Below are 21,679 nucleotides of genomic sequence, written 5' to 3' on the forward strand. Positions count from 1 at the left end.
ACCTTCTCCTGGGGGGTGCTGCCTGGAGCCCTCAATCTATCAAGATGTCAGCACACCCTGCCACATGTGACGTCGCCACTACCAATGACGTCTGTGCATCCAGCTCGCCGTTCTGCCTGTGTCATCTACCTTGTATGACCCGCTCCCTGCCTTCTGGCTGCCTGGCGATTGGAGGGAGCGTTGGCACCGGCTTGTCATCTCCCCCCTGCTCCCCGTTTGTGTTTCAGATTTAACTGTATTTGACTCTCCCTGCCGGCCCCTGGAGGATGGGCTCCCCCTTTGAGTCTGGTCCCTCCCAAGGTTTCTTCCTTCTAGGAAGTTTTTCCTTGCCACTGTCGCCTATGGCTTACTCACTGGGGGCTTTGGGAGGGGATGCTGTAAAGCGCTTTGGTACAATGTAATTTTGTGATAATGCGCTATACAAAAATAAATTTGTTGTTGTTGTTGTAGAGCCGCTGCTCCTCCGCATTGAGAGGAGCCAGATGAGGTGGCTCGGGCATCTGGTCAGGATGCCTCCTGGACGCCTCCCTGGTGAGGTGTTCCGGGCATGTCCCACTGGGAGGAGGCCCCGGGGAAGATCCTGGACACGCAGGAGAGACTATGTCTCTCGGCTGGCCTGGGAACGCCTCGGGCTTCCCCCAGAGGAGCTGGATGAAGTGGCCTGGGAGAGGAAAGTCTGGGTCTCCTTGCTGAGACTGCTGCCCCCGCGACCCGACCTCGGATAAGCGGGAGAGGATGGATGGATGGAAGATTTTTATACTTTTTATCAAAGTATAAAAAACTAAAATGATCTCTTTGCTTAAGGGAGTTAAAAGAACAATAAGATGTGCTTAACAGATAAAGGATTCCTGCATGAAAGGCATGCAGGTGGGTTACTTAAACAGAGAGGGGATACACTTCAATATATTTCTACCACTGTTAGTGTGAATAATATTAATATTGGCATATTTTCCATCAAGCAACATCTTGACTACAAATGCAAAGGGCATAACATCATTTAACTTGAGTAGATCTATATATATATAAAAACACACCTACAAAAATGACAAAACATTCTATACGTCCTTCTGGACATCCTGCTTTCTGGACTGATGTTTGTGCGCCTAACACACACCGCACTACTGAAATGGCCCAACCAAACGTCTTTGGAGAAAACTACAGGAGAAAACTGGAATACCAAGGGGAAACCTGCATGCCACTGGGTGAATAAGCAAACTTCACATTCATGCAGGTAGGATTCAACCCTAAAGGTATGAGGGCACGGCCTGAGACTCCATTTGGTCCAGGGGCACCAGACTCAGACCCCTTAACCTGCATTCACCTGTACATGTGTGTGTGTCTCATGAAAAGCAAGATGGGACACAAGGACAACCTCCTCACAGAGATGAGCAAAGAACCACCGTTACATTCCAGACCAGCACCAGGACGTCCAAGATTGAAAACACACACAACATACTTTAAGGCACTTTTAATAGGAAAATCTGCACTGCCAAACACGGTATTGCTGACAGCTCCACCCAGATGAAACGCCCCCCTCTGATAAATAACCATAAAATACAGAAGGATAACTAACCCCTCGCCCCCCCCCCCCCCCCCCCCGCAACAAGCCAAACCAAACCACACTGAATTATATTTATAAACAGGGATGCATATAACTGGCATGCAAGTACATTCACCTTTATAAACGTTTGCTATAACAGCACAAATGCGTACATATTTATGTGCATTTGTGCTGCAATGACAATTTGCCATGCACAAATGAAGTACAAATTAGGATATAAACGTTAAAATGCACAGTAATTTCTTGTCAAAGCAGCATAAACGCACATTAAATAAATATGCATTTGTATTGTTACAACAATCAATTGCAGCATGTCTAGCTTTTAAAGGTGAATGTGTACTTGTTTACCAGTTTTGTGCATCCCTGAATATTAAGCATGTGATAAAGTTTATCTAGATACTGGGGGAACAAAGGTTGCATCATTTTCCTTTTGTTTCCAAATTCATGGGTGCCAAAGAGAACAATAATCAACCCAGATTTTTTTCTAAATTTCAGCCAGTGAAGTTACAGTTGAATTTAATTACCTGAATGATTGAAATACCTGAATCCAAACAGGATATAATTATGATGATATAATATTAAAAAAAATCATCGGTTTCAGCAGAATTAAGTAATTAAATAAATCCTGACTGGAAACATTTTGAAAATAGAAGGCAAAAAAAACGGGGAGATGCTGAAAACTGAAAATGGGGAACATTAAAAGAACAAGGACAAACGAGAAACTGTACGAGGTAGATCATCCCGATAAGTTTCCGTACTTTGTGGATGTGTGAATGTGTTTTTGAAAAATTAATTTGACGTTAAAGTCTCACCCAAACGTCACAGCTGATGTCTTTGAAGCAGCACAGAAGAGTTAGACTGATACATCTCACATCCTGAGCCAAAAGTCACGTGACAGGAGATGAATGATAATGGTCAAATGGGTCATATGATCACAGAGCATGAAGGCACATTGTTTTTCCAGTGTTTGGCACAGAGCTGCGTGCTGCCCCCCCTCCCCCCCGCCTTCGTCTTCCACCCAGATGGATTTTCAGCTCATCAGAAAACTGTAAGATGGAACAAGACACAAGTCCATTATGAATGAGTGAAAGAGGACATGCATTCATTCACTGCTTGCTGCTCCTACTAGATCAGGTAACGAGCACAAAAATACTGATTACGCCATAAAATAATAATGAGGTGATAATAGACCATTATCATTATGTTCATGGCTGTATAAAGACCTGGCTAGGACCCTGAAACATTCTAACGAACAGCCCCCCCAACCTTCTCCAAAACAACGCTTCGAATTCATTTAAGAACAGAAACCTGCTAAATGTGCATTTCGATCCATTTTGCAGTTTTAACGAAACATCAGACTCAGTGATTGTGCCCCATGTGATGCCCAGCAGCCGCAGATTTGTCTGGGCCCTGAAAGTCTGCCCCTTTCTCTCCCCTTATGGGCAGCCCTGGTTATGTTTAAAGAGGGCGTCCGACGAGCCTCCCTGCAACAGCATGGCGGCTAATTACGTAGGCGGCTCCGGCTAAGGGAGAAGGACGGCTGACCTGTATGGATACCCGTAGTACTTGCTCCTGAAGACGGACAGCAGCCAGCTGAAGAACAAGGCGACGAGGGCAATGCCAGCTACACACATAACTGGGGGAGGAAAAACACGCACGTCATTCACTTAATCCATCGCATCACATGCAAACACCCCTGGAAACAGCTGAATTTCCAAGTACAAAGAACGAACATAAAAGGGCTGGATCGGCGGAGACTGATCAGCCCCGTGTGTCGGCCACAGGCGATTTGCCGTAACCATTAACATGCTGGAGAGAGACCTATGAAGCGGCTCCCATCATCAATTAGTCCAATTTCTCGATGGCAGCTCGCCACACCAAAATCTCTCTCTCCGTGGCAAATAAAACAAACAAACAAAAAAACATCGATCATCTAATCCAAAGGTTTGGTGACTTGCCCGAGCAGTCCAATGCCTGTCCCCTTCCCCTGTGCACGCACGAAAGAATTCTGCAGCACTAATAGGTTACATAAGCTGTCATTTAACAGACACACTTATAAAGCTCCAATCAGCTTTAGCGACTAAACAAAACAGTTATAACTGTCACTTAGGCCTGGACGATATGGCAAAAATTTATATCACGATATATTTCTTAATTTTGGTCGATACGATATAATTCCGATATCGATATGGGTAATATTAAAAAGCCTCAGGAAAAAACTGCAGAGGACACGCACAATGGTTGTCTGCAAACTGAATTTGCAAAGTCTATAATACCTCCAGGCTCCTCCTATTAAAATTATATAATTTTTTTTTTAAATAAAAACAGTACAAAAAAAAAAAGGTTCACTTTTTTTTTGTATTTAGCCTTTACAAACAAGAAATGTGAAATAAACTATCAAATAAATAAAACTCTCAGACTCAGCTTATTAACAATAATATATTTCCATTTAAACTAGAACAGGCTGATTATTCATATACAGTCGAACCCGGTTATGTCGCCGGCCTAGGGGGTTGCCAAAAAGCGTCGAGATAACCGATGATCGAGATAACCGAAAACCAATATGGCAGCAATATATTAGCATGTGCTTGAAATGTATTTATGTGCGTTAATAACTGAGAATGTACATACATGGGTTTTTGGCATTGCCGCGATTTGTTTTACGCGATCGGCATGCTATAAATATGTACATACATCGGGGCCGGTTCTAGACATGCATATATGAGGGGGCAGACAGAAATGTGAAGGGGGCACATGGTGGCGACAAAGGCGGGAAAGGGGTGGGGTGGTGCTCTGGATAACTGTTTTTGTCATGTAATTGGTTTGCACTTTGTCAGGCCTCTGCCCTAAGACCTGTCCAACTTGGGTGTCCCACCTGAAGGCTAAGCTTCTGCTGGTGTAGCTCTTAGGGTCACTGAGGCAAGCTAAGCCCCTGACCACAGTAAGGTGGCAATCCCTCAGGGGGAAAACTGAAAAGTAAAACAAAAAATAAAATAAAATATTCCTCATCAGATTAAAAACAAGACATTTACCTTAATTGGATGGCCTATATCAAACATATTTGAACCCAACAAAACACTTTTCACTATTGCCAATATTACCAAAACTAAAAAGGGTAGGCTAAGTTATGAAAAAGAAAAAATCAATTCACCGAGTCTTGAAATATAAAACTGAAAAATAGGATCGGTCAGGGTTCATTTCACTACATGTTGTACTTGTTATAACTATGTATGTGACGAATAAAGAATCTTGAAATCACAACGAACAAGTCGCTCAATGAGAATGAATGACGTAACCGACTGGCTAAGCTGCTTCTAGCGCCAAGGTGGTTCAAATGGTACGATCCACACTAGGGGTGTCTAAAATCGTTTTACATAAAATTTTCCTACAAGGTGAGGTTCTTTCTTTAAAAAAAAAAAAAAACAAGAAAAATGTTAATACCCCCCCCCCAAACTGCTATTTTTGTCTATTTGGGGGGGGTCTTGATCGGGGGGTACTGGGGGGTACAGTACCCCCCGATCAAGACCCCCCCCAAACAGACAAAAATAATTCGAACCATGATCTCACTAATCATCACTATGATTTTGACGAGAGAGATTGCTGTTTCCTCCAAACCTTCCGCAATCACGCAGCTCATTTCGCTTTGCCCTGCCTACTGAGAAACTGGCTCATTTGCATACTAACAGTGATTGGATGTTTAGCTGGGGGGAGGGTGAGTGGGGGATCTGCCGAGTGCTGCGTGAGCCCGCGCACAAACAGAACGCGGAGGGAAAGAGCGAACAAGAAGTGAAACTTATCATCTCGTTTGTGCCTTTTTCAGTGGATTTTTCAGCTACTGTAGTAAATCTTGTCCATATTCAGTTTGTGGGTAATTATTATTTTCTTCCTCAACTTCTAAAAGTTTGATTTAAGGGGGCAGGACGTTTGCTTAAGGGGGCGTTGCCCCAGCGTAGAGCCGGCCCCGACATACATGTTGGCTAACAAAAGGCATACCACCAACTAACAGCAGAGATTTACCAGTATACAATAAAAACCACCGTCGTTTCTTGATACAAACCTTTAATTATATTCTCCAACATTGAAAACACAAAGATCGCTCACAAAATCACAAAAAACCTGCGGGGTGTACTGTAGTTCGTTTTCACAAAAAGCTAACCAGTGTCAAAATTAAATTCACGAGTCATTTCCCTCTGACGCAGCTCTGAAAAGTATCATACACGTGGTTACTATGGTTTCTTTACAAAGTCTAAAATGCTTTGTTGCTTTTGCTTTTAACAGTCTGCTTAAACAAATGCTTCAATATTATTTATGCTGTCTAAAAAAGTTTTACCTGGATCACGTTTCACAGCTGCGTTGTTCAGCAAATTACCATGCAAATGCGATTTGAATACGCGCTGTTTAGCACTTGTGATACATGTAAATGTATATCGAAATATCGGAAATGTGTTTAAAAATCGTATCACCGTTATCGAAAAAAAATATATCGCGATATATATTGATATCGAATTATTGTCCAGCCCTACTGTCACTGAAAAATAACGAACCCATACTACTTCATAAAATAACTTCAGTGGCTGTTTACCTTACAGAGGGAACACGCCATCACTAAAACAATAAAAAAAAAACCTATGTACAGCAATGGTGTGGTGTCTGCAGTATCACCCCCCCCCCCCCCCCCCGTGCCAAACCTGTCAATCCACAGGAAACAATGTAGTCCATTGTTGCATCTCCCACATATAAAGCCCCTCAGGTGCGACACAGTAGCACATTATAAAACTTCAAATCAAATGCGACTCGTGCAAGATGACGACCATAAAAAACACAGCTTACTTTTTCTCTTGCCTATGTCCATATCAGACGTCGCAGCCTCGAGGAGGAGAACCACGCCCAGGGTGATGGCGGCATCTAAGAGGCTGCGTTAAGGGACGTGGACGGGGAGGAGAGAGGGCACAGCTGGGGGGCATGGGGGCATGGGCACATCCCTCTCTGCTACTGCAAGTGCAAGCTCACGTCGGAGAGAATGCAAAGCATGGCAAGCAAATTGCTCTGAAGTGGACAAAAGGGCCTTTTACTTATATTCTCTTTTTAGTTATATAAAAGAAGAAGAAGGGGTGGCATGGGGTTGCAGTGGTTAGCACTGTTGCCTCACACCCCCGGGACCCGGGTTCGAGTCTCCCCCGGGGTTACATGTGTGTGGAGTCTGCATGTTCTCCTCTTGTTGTTGTGGGGTTTCCTCTGGGTACTCCGGTTTCCCCCCACAGTCTGAAGACATGCTGAGGCTAGTTGGAGCTGAGGCTGCCAGATTCCCAGCAGTCTCTGCTCTGCTGCTTGAAGGATACTGAAGAGGAGGACGATGTGGGTTTCCGCCACAAACTGCGCCTGGCTGCTGCTGTGTATGTAGTTCTGGGTGTGGAGGAGGAAGCACAAGAGAGTGGTGATCAAAGCAGAACTCTATGGAGAAGGACAAGGAGCTCCTGTTCTACACGACCTATGAGGTTAGAGGCCCTTACTGACATAGCATCTCCCTAGGTGACCTCATTGACCCATGTTGTCCAGGTATCCCAATACTGGGCTACTAAAGCTTTAAAATCGATGTCTCACCACTTGCCCGGTGCTGGGGTTCTTATGGGCGTAGGGAGGTCCTCGGATGTGGTTCCACATCTGCCCAGAGGTCATTATCAGGACCACGCTCTGAAGGGCAAGCAAACCTGTGAGGAGATTCTACAGACACCAAAGTTTGCCCAAAACCCCGACACGCAGAGGAACTCGAGCCTATGGAATGACATTGTTGCCCATGGCAGCTATTTTGCACAATTTTTGCTGCAGCTTCCCAATACAAAACCCTTCGATTAGGTGCACATTTACCTGGGGTCTCCCCAAGAAGCAAGACAACAGAATTATGTTCCTTTGTTAATGAACACAGCAGGTGTAACATAGAAAACAACTATCAAGAAGGGAATAAATAGAAAAGAATAGAATAGTGATACTTTATTAATCCCCATGGGGGAATTCTCTTTTTGCATTCTTGCTCTCCACTAGAAACACAGATACACATGCAGGAGAGGGCAAGTTCGGGGGAGACAGCACAGGGTAAGCCAGCGGGAGGTGCCCATGGAGCCGGGGGTTAAGCGCCAGCACTGGGAAGGACAGCGTGAGGAATAGGGAAGGTCCTACCCACTTACCAGCGCTGCAAAGGCCCAGGTGTTCCTGCTGAACAGGAAGTCCAGGTTGTTGCGGCGCAGGTACACCAGGCTCCCGATGGCTGCCAGCAGGAAGCCCAACATGAGCGGCCCGGCGTAGTTCGGTGGCCGGATGATGCGGATCTGGGCAGGAGCACAGACATGCTGGGCTTCAGCCTTTCGCTCCCCGAACCCTGGACCCCAGACCCGAGCCCGCCCACTAATCGTTGCAACACCACCACCTCCTTATTACTGACAGAACCACAAACTCGCCCAGTTAACACTCAAAACTTCATTATGACAACTTAGATGTCGTGCTCCCTTGGGATGGTCTGCAGAGGAGACTCTCAGAACAAAAATGGCCACGTTTCCTGAACTTAAAATATAGTGCAAAGCTTGGCACATTTGCATGATTGTCAGATGAGCAACAATCCCATACAGCAGCCTGGAATGGACGTGATCAATCCCTCTGCTCCTATCCCAAAAACCAACACTTCAGCAGGCAGGAACTGCAGGACGGATATTTATTCTGGGGGCAGCAGGTAGTAATTTGTTGAATGGCCTCCAGGGGGCAGTACAGCAAAATACACCACTTTTTAAAAATGAACATGATGATTCAGAAGAAAACATCAGATAACAAGCCTGAACTGAATGATAGCTTTCCCCTTTTCCAGTGAAATCTGAGCATCATGAAGTGGAGGGGGAGGATTTCAAGGTCTTACATTGACGTCGGTCCGGTCGGCTATCCAGCGGGCGATCTGCTCTGCCCCGAAACCGCGGATCTGCAGCTCGTAGGTGTCGGCCCGCTTGGGCTTCCCCTTCGGCGGGAAGTGGATGAACGTAGGAGCGGAGTTCATGTTCAGCTGGGAGGAAAGGTAGCAGAAAGCTTGAGAACGGGTGCGAAACTACTGAACTACCAAAGTCAGCGTCATTCACAAGCTGCTGCCGTTCCACTGGTGTCACATGACCAGTCACATCAACACCACATGGTGATTCTTAAGCCGGTCCAGGCCACTCAGCTAGTACAATTTACATTGTATTCCACTGACACACCTAAATTGATTTGTCTTCTGAATAAATTAACCTTAATTACCTGGCTAAGGCATGCAGGTCTAGATCTAGAACAAACATAGGGGACCTGCGGCCAAGACTGAGATCCGGCCCCAAAGCACATGCAACGATGCTAGGTTTGATGCAGCTGCAGTGAATCGAGAAACGCTACCATCTGAAAGACATCTGAGCCTTCATCGAAATCCACGGTGACGAAGAAGATGCGGTTGGTGAATGCGCTGGAATAACGCCAGGAGTTGGCCAGGATTTGGTATTCGTCGTCGGCCTGCCTGTGTACGGAAACACAGCTCAGCTCACAGAACAGGGCAAAGTCGACCCCACAGTGAAAGCCCTGGTGGGAGTGTGACATGTGTTGCGGTACGGGGGTGGAGAAGGGGGATATTCGGGTGTCAGGGTCTCTAAAAAGTAGCAGATATGGTCAGACTGCCCTTAAGAATTTGACCTTTAGCATATTGTAAGAAAATTAGGCTCAGATTAGCAAAGGCTGAGAAAATCCAAAGACAAAAACTATTCAGCTACAACTAAAGGATGATTAATCAACTTAAAATATTTATTCAGTGGGCCGTTTCTGTCATGTGCAAGGAAATAAGAATTATTATTATTACTTTTCCACATGTAGATGGAAATATGAAATAGTTCTGAGTTTTTCCCAATCAAACCAGAGACTTAAAAACCCTTGATAAAGACAAGATCGCCCTTACCTGCACACCCCACACTGCCTCTGGGGCTGGAGGGCAGTGAACATCACCACCACTGAATAGTTGCGTGGCAGAGCCTTGACGAAGCGCCGAAACTTGTCACCGTTCATGCGGATCACTGGTCTCCTGCTGGCCCAATCCATCAGCTGACTGACTTTGTCAGACAGCAGTGTCTTTGTAACAAAACCAAACCATTATTTTGGTGAGAGACTATCCGGAAGCTGAAGCGATTTTGAACTTCAAGCATTCCCATACTGGACTGAATTTCAGGTTGCACAGGTTATGAATAATATATATTTCATATATACAGGGTGTCCATAAAGTCTCTTAATTTCAAAAATATATTAAAAGCAATTGACAAGATATCTTCATCAGATTTGTTCTATGTACTGAGTGGTTATCAAAGTTTTTAATCAAATGCAAACACACACCCTCTGTGTTAGTGGATCACTGATGCCATTTCCACCATTGATGGGGGTATGCTACAGCGAACATGGCAAGAAATCGAGTAACATCCTGATGTGCTTCGTGCAACTAATGGTGCCCATATAGAGGTGCATTAAATGAGGCAACAAAAAAAAACGTCTCATTTTGTAAAAATTTCCACGTGTGTCTTCATTTGCCTTTGTAATAAATTTTGGAAATTGTAAAGAGACTTTATTGAAACCCTGTGTGTATGTGTGTGTGCACACTTACATTCTGCAGAAAAACCTTCCAAATAGGTTTGCATAACCTCCTGAGACCCCACCCATTCATGTATGTCCATTGTAGTGGACATGATGTTTTTGCATCTCTTTTCACTGATGTAAGGAAACATTTATTCCTGTTGTACACTAAAGAGGAAATGCTGTGAAATTAAAAATAAAAATAAATTGGAAAAAATCTAAATTGTAAGATGTTTTATTTTCTCCAAAAGACAAATAACCTAAATTGAAGGACACTTTTTTCCTTGGGTCTCAGGAGGATATTGTAACCTACAAATCATCACACCCAACTGCTCATACTGTAGTGATAACACACCAGATTATCACGGCACTGTCATACTTCTGTTCAGCTAATTCTGCCACGTGCAATTTGAAATCTTTATGAATTAAGACTCATTAATCGTCGATGGTGCAAAGTTTGGGACGCAGTAAAATGTAGGCCCTCCGTGTATGGGATACATTGAGTTTCGCTTTATAAGGGTTACAGCAGCTTATTAATAAACTATATTAATTATTAGCAAGGCAGAGAGTAGACTGCAGTTTAAAGACCCACGGGTGCACGCTGTCGGCTCAGTTTACGATGATTTTAACTGCAAGGAGAGTAGTTGCAGGAGGGCTGACAGAACATGAACGCCGCGCACCGCGCACAAGATTAGTATGTGGACACAGTCACAAAGAAAAACTATATAATCCGCGGCTTTCAATAGTAATAAACAAACGTATGCATGTAAATGGTGCAGGTTACGAGTAATGTTGAGTAATGTTTAATAGCTAACCGCCACAAACAGAATCGGAGTCATTCAGCCTCGATAAGTGACGCCTGGAAGCAAAAAGAGATTCATCCAGCTACCTGTAGCCCACCATCTGTACGCCGCTGCCCTGCTAATTTAGCTAGGCATGTTCCCGAGCGGACATCGACACACATTTTCTCGGAACGCATCATTTGTCACGCTCCGGCGAACGATTACCTCTTTCTTGACCTGTCCATCTGTATGCGTGCCGTAAAGTTGCAAAACAAACAGCAATCCACACAAAACTTTCAGCGACACGTCCATATTTCCGTCTCGGGTCGACGGTAAAAGTTCCGCCTGTGAGCTATCACGCTACTTTTCTAACTCGCAACGATTGCAACTTTCTCATTGGCCAAACCCACCGAAGGGGGAGCCAATAGAGGCCTGTTGCCGGAAGAGGTCGCGTGGCCAAGCGCTGCTTTTTTGTGATTGGTCAGAATTGTGACGGAAGATCTTATTATAAAAAGCAACTTCAGTTGGCAAACGATCCGCCTGCAAACGGTTTACTCAGTACCGGGTCGCAGAATCAAATTTATATCATAGGTTTTCGACCTGAGGTGCGTGGAGCGGTTAAATTGCGTCCACAAAGACGTTTTCTGATGCCGGGTCCCCCCCCCCATCCCAAGGATCGCCCCCTCAGGAGAAAGTGTTAAAAACCGAAGCCCACTATTATTTGAACACTAGTGGGAAACAGTACGTACGTCTAGTCAATTTTTCTTGTGGCAGCTCGTGGTTTAACAAAGGTTGTAATATATTGTACTGGCAGACCGAGCAATCGTAGCGACGGTGAGAAACGAGGAGGATTTATTAAGAGAAAAAGAATGTCCTTTTAGTAAACCCCTAAAAGGAATAATGCAGACATTAACAACCACTGAACAACACGTAAGATGGAAATACAAGGAGGTCTGACACCGGAGAGTAAAGCACACACGTGGTGGGTAGTTTATAATACCTAGAGATCCGCGAGAAGCAGGCAGGGTTCACGCAAGGGCACCCGCGACAACCGGGAACTCGAGTATTAACAATAACACACTATTTGCAATTTCCCAGCATGCTCCGACGCTATACTATATACACTTTAAATTCGCTCAAGGTTTAGGTGATCACGAAGAATTTTGATCCACGCTGCTTTCAAGTACGTTTAAATGGCTAGATCAGGAGTAGGAAGTCTGTAGACCAGGGGCAGGGGTCTCCATCTCTGATCCTGGAGAGCTACTGTCCAGTAGGTTTTCCACTGGCCGGGTAGAATAGAAAACCTACTGGACAGTATCTCTCCAGGAACGGATTTGGAGACCCCTGCTGTAGACAGTTGTATAGAACTCAATTAAAAATGTCTTTGTATGTGCCGTGTGGTTAAACGGGCGCAGAAATCCTATATTTATCCTTGAAAACTTGAAAGAAATCAAATGATTGCGTGAGCTGCCACGCCAAAAAGCTGAATAGCGCCATACAACTGACGTCCTTATTAGTAATAATATGACCATAACCGATGTAATAACGGACATGTCATTAAAAATCTTGCTCCGCGTTGCGCCTAATTTTGGCTCTCCATTCCAGGAGAACAACGTTTTGAACAATATCCTATCCTGATGTAAATGAGAAGACTTCATAAAGTCGGTTACAGTGACCAGGTGAAATTCTTCTCCAATAACACAAGTAACATTTTATATAAAAGTTATTCACACTATTAAATACTAATTGAAATACTAGCAGATATATATATATATTTTTTTTAAAATATGAATTAGAATAAGTAAGAGGGTAATCTCAATTGAATATCTATTGCAGGGGTGCCTAACCCATCAATCGCAACGTGTTTCCAGGTCGATCCGTAGATGATTAATGGATGCTTAATTTCATTGGTGGCTAACTGGCTGATCGCGAATGGCAAAATATACCAAGATGAACCACCTCCCCCCGGCCAGCAAAATTTACCGATGGGACTCCACCCGGTAGACGCAAAATATACGGTGGTATCTCAGTAGCTCGCAGGAGTACTTTCTTTGTAAAAGTAGCTCTCACCGTAACAAATGAAAAGATTGGGCACTCCTGATTCTATTTTATTACTTTGTAAATCTCAGTAATTGCTAGTTTGTGTTTTTCTTAAGGAGATATCATTATATATAAAACCTATTAATGATATACAAATAAGCTATTTTCATTTTTACTTTTGTGAAATGGCGCAGCGCAATCGAAACGCGGTCTTTGTCAAAGAAGAAATACGGGAGGAGTGTGCAGAAACTGAATGCACATGCGCAGTTGCAATCTGACACTTGGAAGGAGATTCTAATCTAGTGGATCTCCATTATGCTTTAAGTATGAAATGGTGTAAATTGCAGAATGCCGGAGTTGCGAAAATACTCAGCATGAAATCAATGCCAAAAATTTAATCTAATTACAACACAAAGCACAAATATGTTTATTTCTTACCATCAAAAAAGTTATTTTTAAAACACATGCAAAAATATAAAAAACGTTTAATGCAAAATAAGTATATTTTTTAACGTAGAGATACTAGAATCTACCAAACTGTCGTCTTTAAAGTTGAATGTATTGATTTTAAATGTCCATCTAATATTTCTATGCACATATGCATGCAAGAAACCTCTCAACAGCTCATACAGGTAACCTGTAACCTCCGCATAAAGCACTCATAGCCAGAGTTGCAAAAATCTCCAGCCCGAGGTCTGCTTAGAATCAGCCCAACGGAAGCTGAAACTAGCCCAATATTTGAAATCCCAGTATACTGTATCTCAAAGAAATAAACCAGGATTTTGCATGCTGATCACATTCAAATGTTCAAGATTTTAAAACTACAGTTAAGCACAATGACGTCACGTAGACAGACGCACTCTTTTTCCCGGGATGCCAGCTGCTCAGCTGGCTGGAGTGAGATTTTCAATGCGAGACTAGTTTGAACACATATTTACATGTATTTATTTATTTACCTATTGTAAATAGTCTGTAGAGCTTGCAAACTACCCCAGTGCTTCTGATGCAGCTAATTTTAGATTTATGATGGAATAATCCAAGTTTGCCTTAAGATTTTTTTGTGTCACCCCAGATGCGTGATAGTAAGCAACCCTGCTCTCCGTGTACGTCTGTCTCTGGCTGTCGGTGGCTGGCGATTCAGTATTACTCAAGATTAGGAGCGACTTGCAGTCACAATAATTATTTTTCCCTTTAACTACCGCTGCCGTAGAACATTATGAAAGCAGCCCAAAAACCCACAAACCGCGACCTAGTAATATTTACCCGCAACTGTACTTTACAAAAATCCCTAACTGAGCGGGAAAACCGCGGACCTGGCAACTCTGCACAAAGCTCAGACACGTACAAGTATCATAACCCCTTTGATTTTCCTCGCCAAAACTTGCAAATGGAAAAAAGTCCGCACCGTATGTAGGTAAAACATCTAAATGAATGAAACAAAAACAAAAATCATCCAACCAGGTCGAACTTTCTTCGTACAGTAAATTCGTGCACCAGTCCGTTTCGATACCGGGCACCGCATTCGGCATTAGTCAACCAATACCGAGGCGAGCCGCTGCTTCGGCCATTTAGAAAGCAAGAATTTTTCAGCCAGTCAGCCAATGACGTTGTCCCTAGGATTTGAGCAGGATGCGCCATTTTAGTGCGTCTTCAGCCATCCGGCAAGATGGCGGACTTGCTTTGTCTTCTGTGATCTGGGTGATTCAATATTCAGTATTTTTAACCGAAATATTGACCGGTCAAAATTTCAGGAACTTTGTTTCGGGAGAGAGGTGTCACCCACTCCACGTGTCTTTGATCAACTAGACATGACGACAGAGATCTGCAGGTAAGTGTGAAACTGGAGAAGGTTTTTTTCGCGTCCCCCCCACTTATGCATTCATAGCAGTTAGCTGCTGTGTGTTACAGACCCGGCATCTTCCTAGCCGTAGCGTGGATTGCAGTACAGCTTACTGCAAATTGTAAGGGACGTTGTTTAGTTCACCGGGGAGCTAAAATGAGCAGCCAGCTCATCAGATCGGTTATTTTGAAAGGGTGAAAAGGCAAATTTCTTTGAATCCATTAAGTCGGTTTTATATGCCAGGCTTTTTATTTTGGGGGAGGAGACAAACATGCATCCATGCACCATGCATCGGGATGCAGGGCTGCAAGATTATATTCGATTGTGTTTATTTTGTAATGACTGCCGTTCAATAGGCGTGTTCCTTTTCGGATATATTCTATACAGTGTAAGAAACAGGGACAATTATTTGTATGTGTAGCTCTCTGCATCCGTCCCGTTGTCGACACAGTGGCAGCTTGGTGGGAAGCTGACCCGTTTAGAGAAATGCGAGGTTTATAATGCGGGTCTTTACATGCCACGATCGCAGCAAAGGGTGGCCGACTAGCCGGCGCCCATCAGGTAGCGGCGGACTGAGTCTAATGGAGGCGCGCGGCGTGATTTATCTCGCGGTGACGCAAAGCATAAACACAACACGTCAAGGACGGCGGGCAACTGGCCGTGCGATCGGGGGATCGGAAATGATCGGCGGACCTGCCGAGAACAATGACGGTGGCTGGCCGGGCCGCTGACGTCACGGGCCGGGGAGGTGGCCAGATGTGCATAGAGAACTTGACCAACCACTGCCGCGCAGGAGTGCATTCCTCACCTTTGTCGATGCTTGTGCCTGATGCACGCGGGTACATTCGCCGACATAAGACTCGTATGATAGTGTAATCACCACTAGAAAGTTGTATTTATCTGTTGAATGATGCTGACATGCATTTTCGCCCTCACCGAATAGTACAATGATTCCCCTCCCCCGAAGTATGCTTAGGCAATGTGATTCTATTAAATTAGATTTATCGAAAAGTGCTGTTTCATGGGCTTCGCGATTAGGTGTGGTTGAGCAGTAAATAAAATGAAAACGTGTTGTCCCGGCTTAATCTCCTGTGATTATCTTATTACTTTGTGATGCGTTTCATTCAGCATGGCTGGAGGTGAATGCAAAAAATCCCCTCTGAAACGATCATAAAACCTGACTATTCGCATATAGTTGTGTGTGTGCAGAAACACTGCTGACTTGCATGGATTGACTGGCAAAGTGAGCATTGTTCACTTTTCTAACTAAAATGCATTGTTAAATACCTTGATTAATCGCTTGGTGTGTAACTTCATATGGTGCACTGTATGAACTGAACATTCTTTTCAGAACCAAGAAATGTACAAACACCAGCATCAATTACTCCCTGGCTCTGAATGAAATATATTTCCTTGTTGTGAAGTAACACCTTAGTCTATCTAGGAAGTCATTGATTTCTTTTCCTTAGGAAATGCTTGTCATCGAAGTTGCGTAATTTGGCTTTCGCCTGAACCACAAGCCCTTATTGTTCAGTGCTATTTGTTTCGAGTTGTCTGTCTGCATTACTTACCGTTCCTATTGATGTCGTCTGAGATTATTACTAATTGTTGTTTCTCAGTGTAATATTCACTGACCGTTTCTCGGGGTGCATATGGCACCTCATTGTGCTGAGTACCTGAAAAGTTGTAGATTATCGCTCTTTAAGAAAATGACATTTTAAGCTCTGAATTATAAGCTATTCCTTTGAAGCCTATATCATATCAGCCATGAATAGAAGTTATTTTTGTTGTATTTATTTCACATACTGCTATTTCCCGCCCCCCCTCTCCAACAGTGCCAGCAAGCTGAATACGTTGGTGACAAAACTTCATGAATATCTGGGTCATTCTTCTGACGACGAAAGCAGCAAACTCCCGGTTCCTGGGCATTCTCACGGTGAGGCTGCAGCTCGCTCTGGCACGGTTACACAGCGTTGAGAGTGACACCAGGCCATGTGATGCAGTATAAAGTTCACGTTGTTTAGGGACACTTGATTATGAATGAGACTGTGTATAATGTCCTAGATTTAAGGGATTGTTCATTTTTTGGATGCAATTTATTAACTGTTTTTATGTGTTTTTTTCTTCTTCCAGGTAAAATGAGCAAGGTCTCCACTGAAGCAAACACTATAGACAACAACATGGAAGAGGTACCTTATTTAATCTTTCAAACTCCAGTTTTTTAGTGTAAAAATGCACCGTACATGCACTTTGAGTTAGTGCAGACTTTATACCAAATAACCAATATTAATGCATGATCAGTGTTCGGCTTCTTAAAATTAGTTTGGATTATTTTTGTCACTAAATCTGAATAATGAACATATTGTCTTGTTTTCCATAAATCTTGTATTTCCTTAAGTTCGCCTTGGGGTTTAATAAAGTTTTATCTCTCCATCTACTGAAAGTGTTTCTTCCTCCGTATTACACATTACATTTTCCATCGTCAGATTACTTTAGGTTTTTTTTTTTTTTTAGGGTTCCTGTTTTTAGTACCTGTAGTGGAACGATATATATTACTCACCGCGGTAAAATGTCTGACAGGATTCATGCCTGTTAACTGGCGAAAAATTATAGTCACCCAAAAGTAATATTAAGCCCATCAATAAGCAGGGATGTACGTAATTGATACACAAGTATGCATTTGGCATATAAAGCGATACACGCAGCAATTTCTTGGCTTAGCAGCACAAATGCGCATAAAATAAGTATGCATTTGCACTGTTATGACAAGAAATTACCATGCATTTTAACCTTTTTACAACTAATGTGTACTTCATTTATGGTATAAAGGATAAAATGCACAGTAATTTCTTGTCATACTTATTTTTTGTGCTGTTACGCCAAGAAATTGCTCTGTCTATTGACAGTTGGCCCTCATTCCAACAGCATTCGTGTATTATTTTTAAATTAGGAGGATATCCCCAGTCCATTTCAGCTTCAAATCCTCAGAATTGTTGCTTCTGTAGGGGAAAAGCAGTGTTTGGTACGCCAGGTAGTGAAACAGGAAATGACCCGGTTCCTTATGGAAACAAAGTATGCATCATGTGGTCTACATTGCCACATATAATATCAGTAAATCAGCAAATGTGCAATCTGGCATTTGTGTTTCTTGAGTTTCATTGTTCTTTTTAATGAAAAAGGAACTGCTTTCATATGGTTACATGTTTTTTTTTCTTTTCTGATTGAATGTTTGTGTATTATGTACTAATCAGGCCGTCGGATTTAATGGGCTATTTTAGACTTGTATTTATATGGATGTTATAATGTACTGATGATTCTATGAAGGTGTTTACTCGACAGGCAAATAAGAACCAATGTGATTCATGCTACGTTACCATAGCTGTATTTAAAACCAAACTTTTGGTTCTTCTTGGGAGGTATTGTTTGTCTTCAGCAATCTAACATCGCTTCTCTGATGATCTCACAAAGTTAAATTGAAAGTACTTAAACATTTGCCACATAATGCTTGTTGGCATGATCTACCACCACAGTGATCTGCCCGCTGTTTGACTGTCTTTCCACCAAATAAGCATCTCAAGTGACTTACTGGATGAGATGTAAATGGTGTGGATTATTCAAACCACAGGCTAACACTTAAGACCAGTCTGTGAAGATGCCCTGTGGACTTACTGGATGGATGCCAGTCTGATGTGCTGGTCCAAAATTTGGCCAGAACCTGACCCTTCATTCACTGCTCTTGCCAGTCAAACATTCATTGGGACTGAGTCGACAGTCTGTGGTTGTGCTTGACATTAAGTACTGTTGACTACCTCCAACTTAGAGGGGTTTTTTGTGCAGCCTTTGGAAATGAAAATATATTTAAATAAATTACAGTAACTAGATAAGATTGGTTTACCTTGCGTTCTGCTTTTCGATGAGCGATAATGGCAGTATTATTAAGGGTAGCTTTGCATCTCCAGTGTTGGGGGTTCGAATCCTATCTCTGCTCTGTACTCAAGATGCTTGCGTACAAGGAGCTTCCCCATGTCATGCTGGTTTCTTCTTGCAGTCCAATAACATGCATTTAGGCTAGTTGTTTTCTTTAAATAACCCACCGTGTGTGCATGCTTGTGTGTGTCCTGTGATGGACTGGCATCCCATCCACAGTGCACCCTTGCTTTGTACTCTCTGCTGCCTGAAATAGGCTCCAAACCCCCGTGACCCGGACCAGGATGAGCAGAGACCTAGACTAGAAATCCTGGGGCACCTGTGTACATCTTTACCCTAATTTCAGCACCCCTGATTATTAGACGGTAGATGATGGCTGGATGGATTACTATTATTTATTAATTACCTTTTATGCCTGTCACACTTCATCTATTCATCTTCCTCTACTGGTGGGTAGTTTTCCTTGTGATAAACAGAGTGCAATTGTCCCGGCCTTCATTCCTGAGTATACAGGGTGACGTCTCAGATATTAGCGTCAGTGTACATTACTATTGGTATAGCTGTAATTTGGAATATAATTCCCAATATGTGTGTGCGTGTGTATGCACGTCTGCATAGTTTATTTACGAATGCATAGGTAATACTGAAAGCGGGTGTGTTCATTTTATTGCCTATACACTAGCACAACTATGACTCAGCCCAGACCCCGGTTAAACTGGGAATTGGCGAATCTGATATGGGTTCAAATATATGCTGCATCTATCTATAGATGTATGTATCGTTTTAAATAGTAGACCAGTCTGGTCAAACACGGTTTTCAGATTTCTGAGAAATTTCACATTCATAAAAATTATTAGATGAAATCCTTGCTACTTGCCTACGAGACTCAATTTGGATCCTCTGGCTTCTACGTGTCATTCTCATGTTCATCGTTCCCATTGTAACTCAGTGTGTACCCCCCCCCCCACCTTGGTGAAAGCCGCAGGCCTGAATCAGGCTCCCCTGGTAGCAGAGCTATGTAGGTCCGTGTGCTGAAATGGGTCACCATCCATTTTTGACTCGTCCTCAAGTTAATTTTCTTAAAATCCATCATCAAATTTAATTGCTCAGCTTAGTCGCTCAGTTCAGAGTCCGGATCAGAGTCCGGATGCTATTTCTAGACCAGATTTCCCCCTTTTTTGGTGGCTTAAAGCCTTTAGAATAGCTGTTCAAATTATTATGGGATATCCCTCTACTTTATTACTTTATTTTCCCGCCTAATTACGATTGAAATTAAATGCTGACTTTTTGCCTGTTCCCCTCCTGTTCCCTACAGCCAGGCAGCTCAGCGGAGGTTCCAAAGCCCTCCTCTTCTCGCTCCAAAAGGTAAGATCACGCCAAACTCCAAACCGGTACCGCTCTCCCAGAAGGTGGAGCCCCCCTCGGGGCCATAGAATCGCGCACGGCTGAAGTGCGGCGATGTCCGGCTTGCCCTTTCAGGAAACCGTCCGTGGTAACGAAGCACACTGGGTTGGACGAGTCGGACACTTCAAACGACAGCGGGAACGAGAACGCCATGCCCACGCATCCGTCAGACTGCTCCCTCGATATGAGCAGCTTGCCGAAAGGTATGGCCAGCTGGTCTCCCCTGATTGGTTGATTGCCGCGTTTGGCGATAGACGCCCACCTCCCCTCAAACTTGATTAATGTAAAGATCCATGGAAATTAGCACCACTGAGGTGGTGTGTGACAGTTTAGGACTTTGTGTAAAGAAGATTGTCGGTTCACATTCCATGGCTGTCAGAGTGATGTCACAGTCGGTCCCTTGAAAAAGCCTCACATCCCTGCTATCTCCTGCTCACTTGTACGTCGCTTTGTACAAACGCATCTGCTAGCTAAATAAATGTAAATGTAAAACGTACTTCTGTTAGCTGCTCTCAGGTGTCCAGTACCCGGGGTTTCTGTGGCACTTGTTCAGAGCTCTGGGCTTCGGTTCCACCAGCTGTTGATGGCCTGCATCATTGGCTCGCCGGCCCCCTTTCCCCGCCCCCTTCAGGTACTGTGGTAGTGAAGCCAGAACCTGTAGGAAACGAAGCCAAAGATGACTTCAGGGGCCCTGAGTTCCGCAGCAGAGGAGCGGGGAAGCTGAAGTCGGATTCCACGCGCAAGAGAGGCGGTGGGTGCAGCTTCCTCATTGCAAAGCTTCATTTACAATTACAACACAATGTGGAACCTCTGTGTTCCTCGGTGTATGGCAGGGGTCCTGCACATTGTTGGGTTTCCTCTCATTTAACTCGCCTGCTTCAGCTCCTTGTGCTAATTACTTAACAGCTCATTTGTGGTGGAACAGGGAAAGAACTAAGCTACACAGGACTGGAGTTTGACACCCCTGGTATATGGCATGGTGATCCAGAACCCTATGGTGATCTTAGAACCCTAAATTCCTTTTAAAATAAAGTATTTGATTTTCCCAATGGGCTTCCATGTAGTTTTTGGTAGGTGACACGGCCTTTGGTGTTAAAAACTATTCTTTGATTTGAGTTGATTTAGGGGCTGCCCCAGCATGCACTGCACCAGGCTTTATAGAGTATGGGAGGAGTCAAAGCTCACCGGGGGTGGGGGCGGGTCCCTTGATGTCCATATAAGGACAGATATGCTCGTCTTTCTGCAGGAGAGCACATGCATGGAATCGTGAGCTGCACCGCATGTGGACAGCAAGTCAACCACTTCCAGAAGGACTCTATCTATCAGCATCCCGTGCTCAAGGTGCTCATATGCAAGGTCAGAGCTTGTTTCTCATTTTTGTAAATTATGGTTCTCATAACGACTCTGATCCTGGGATGTCACACCACTATCCAAAGTGTCTAATTTTCCGTGTGACTCTCAGTGGAGCCTAAAAATGCATCCTAGCTATACTTTTTAAATGAAACGAGACGC

The 21,679-nt window shown here is 43.7% G+C and overlaps 2 protein-coding genes across 2 annotated transcripts in view; one reads left to right on the forward strand and one right to left on the reverse strand.

Annotated features, from left to right (window-relative positions):
• Nucleotides 1-1,453: 1,453 nt before the first annotated feature.
• On the reverse strand, nucleotides 1,454-11,336 carry LOC111846302 (dolichyl-diphosphooligosaccharide--protein glycosyltransferase subunit MAGT1). The gene is made up of 10 exons (XM_023816357.2): nucleotides 11,182-11,336; nucleotides 9,513-9,682; nucleotides 8,963-9,080; nucleotides 8,463-8,603; nucleotides 7,744-7,884; nucleotides 7,163-7,252; nucleotides 6,901-6,964; nucleotides 6,392-6,466; nucleotides 3,107-3,197; nucleotides 1,454-2,607 (listed from the first exon to the last, which is right to left on the reverse strand). The coding sequence occupies exons 1-10, from the start codon at nucleotides 11,266-11,268 to the stop codon at nucleotides 2,592-2,594; spliced, it is 993 nt and encodes a 330-aa protein (XP_023672125.1). The 5' UTR covers nucleotides 11,269-11,336; the 3' UTR covers nucleotides 1,454-2,591.
• A 3,284-nt stretch (nucleotides 11,337-14,620) lies between these two features.
• Nucleotides 14,621-21,679, forward strand: part of atrx (ATRX chromatin remodeler) — a 40,006-nt gene continuing 32,947 nt past the window's right edge. The window contains exons 1-7 of the mRNA XM_023816401.2: nucleotides 14,621-14,824; nucleotides 16,672-16,772; nucleotides 16,970-17,025; nucleotides 20,079-20,128; nucleotides 20,243-20,370; nucleotides 20,799-20,918; nucleotides 21,414-21,523. Of these exons, the coding sequence (XP_023672169.1) occupies nucleotides 14,805-14,824; nucleotides 16,672-16,772; nucleotides 16,970-17,025; nucleotides 20,079-20,128; nucleotides 20,243-20,370; nucleotides 20,799-20,918; nucleotides 21,414-21,523 (585 nt within the window). The 5' untranslated portion in view covers nucleotides 14,621-14,804. The remainder of the gene's footprint in view (nucleotides 14,825-16,671; nucleotides 16,773-16,969; nucleotides 17,026-20,078; nucleotides 20,129-20,242; nucleotides 20,371-20,798; nucleotides 20,919-21,413; nucleotides 21,524-21,679) is intronic.

Source organism: Paramormyrops kingsleyae, chromosome 10 (genome assembly GCF_048594095.1).
Source record: "Paramormyrops kingsleyae isolate MSU_618 chromosome 10, PKINGS_0.4, whole genome shotgun sequence".
Lineage (NCBI taxonomy): Eukaryota > Metazoa > Chordata > Actinopteri > Osteoglossiformes > Mormyridae > Paramormyrops > Paramormyrops kingsleyae.

Excerpts from the sequence above, each read along its gene's own strand:
- LOC111846302 (XM_023816357.2), bottom strand. The coding sequence starts at position 11,268 with ATGGACGTGTCGCTGAAAGTTTTGTGTGGATTGCTGTTTGTTTTGCAA. Across the intron at positions 8,604-8,962 it reads GCTCAGATGTCTTTCAGATG|CTGAACATGAACTCCGCTCC; the intron begins GTAGCGTTTCTC and ends CTTTCCTCCCAG. Across the intron at positions 7,885-8,462 it reads CCGACCGGACCGACGTCAAT|ATCCGCATCATCCGGCCACC; the intron begins GTAAGACCTTGA and ends GCTCCTGCCCAG.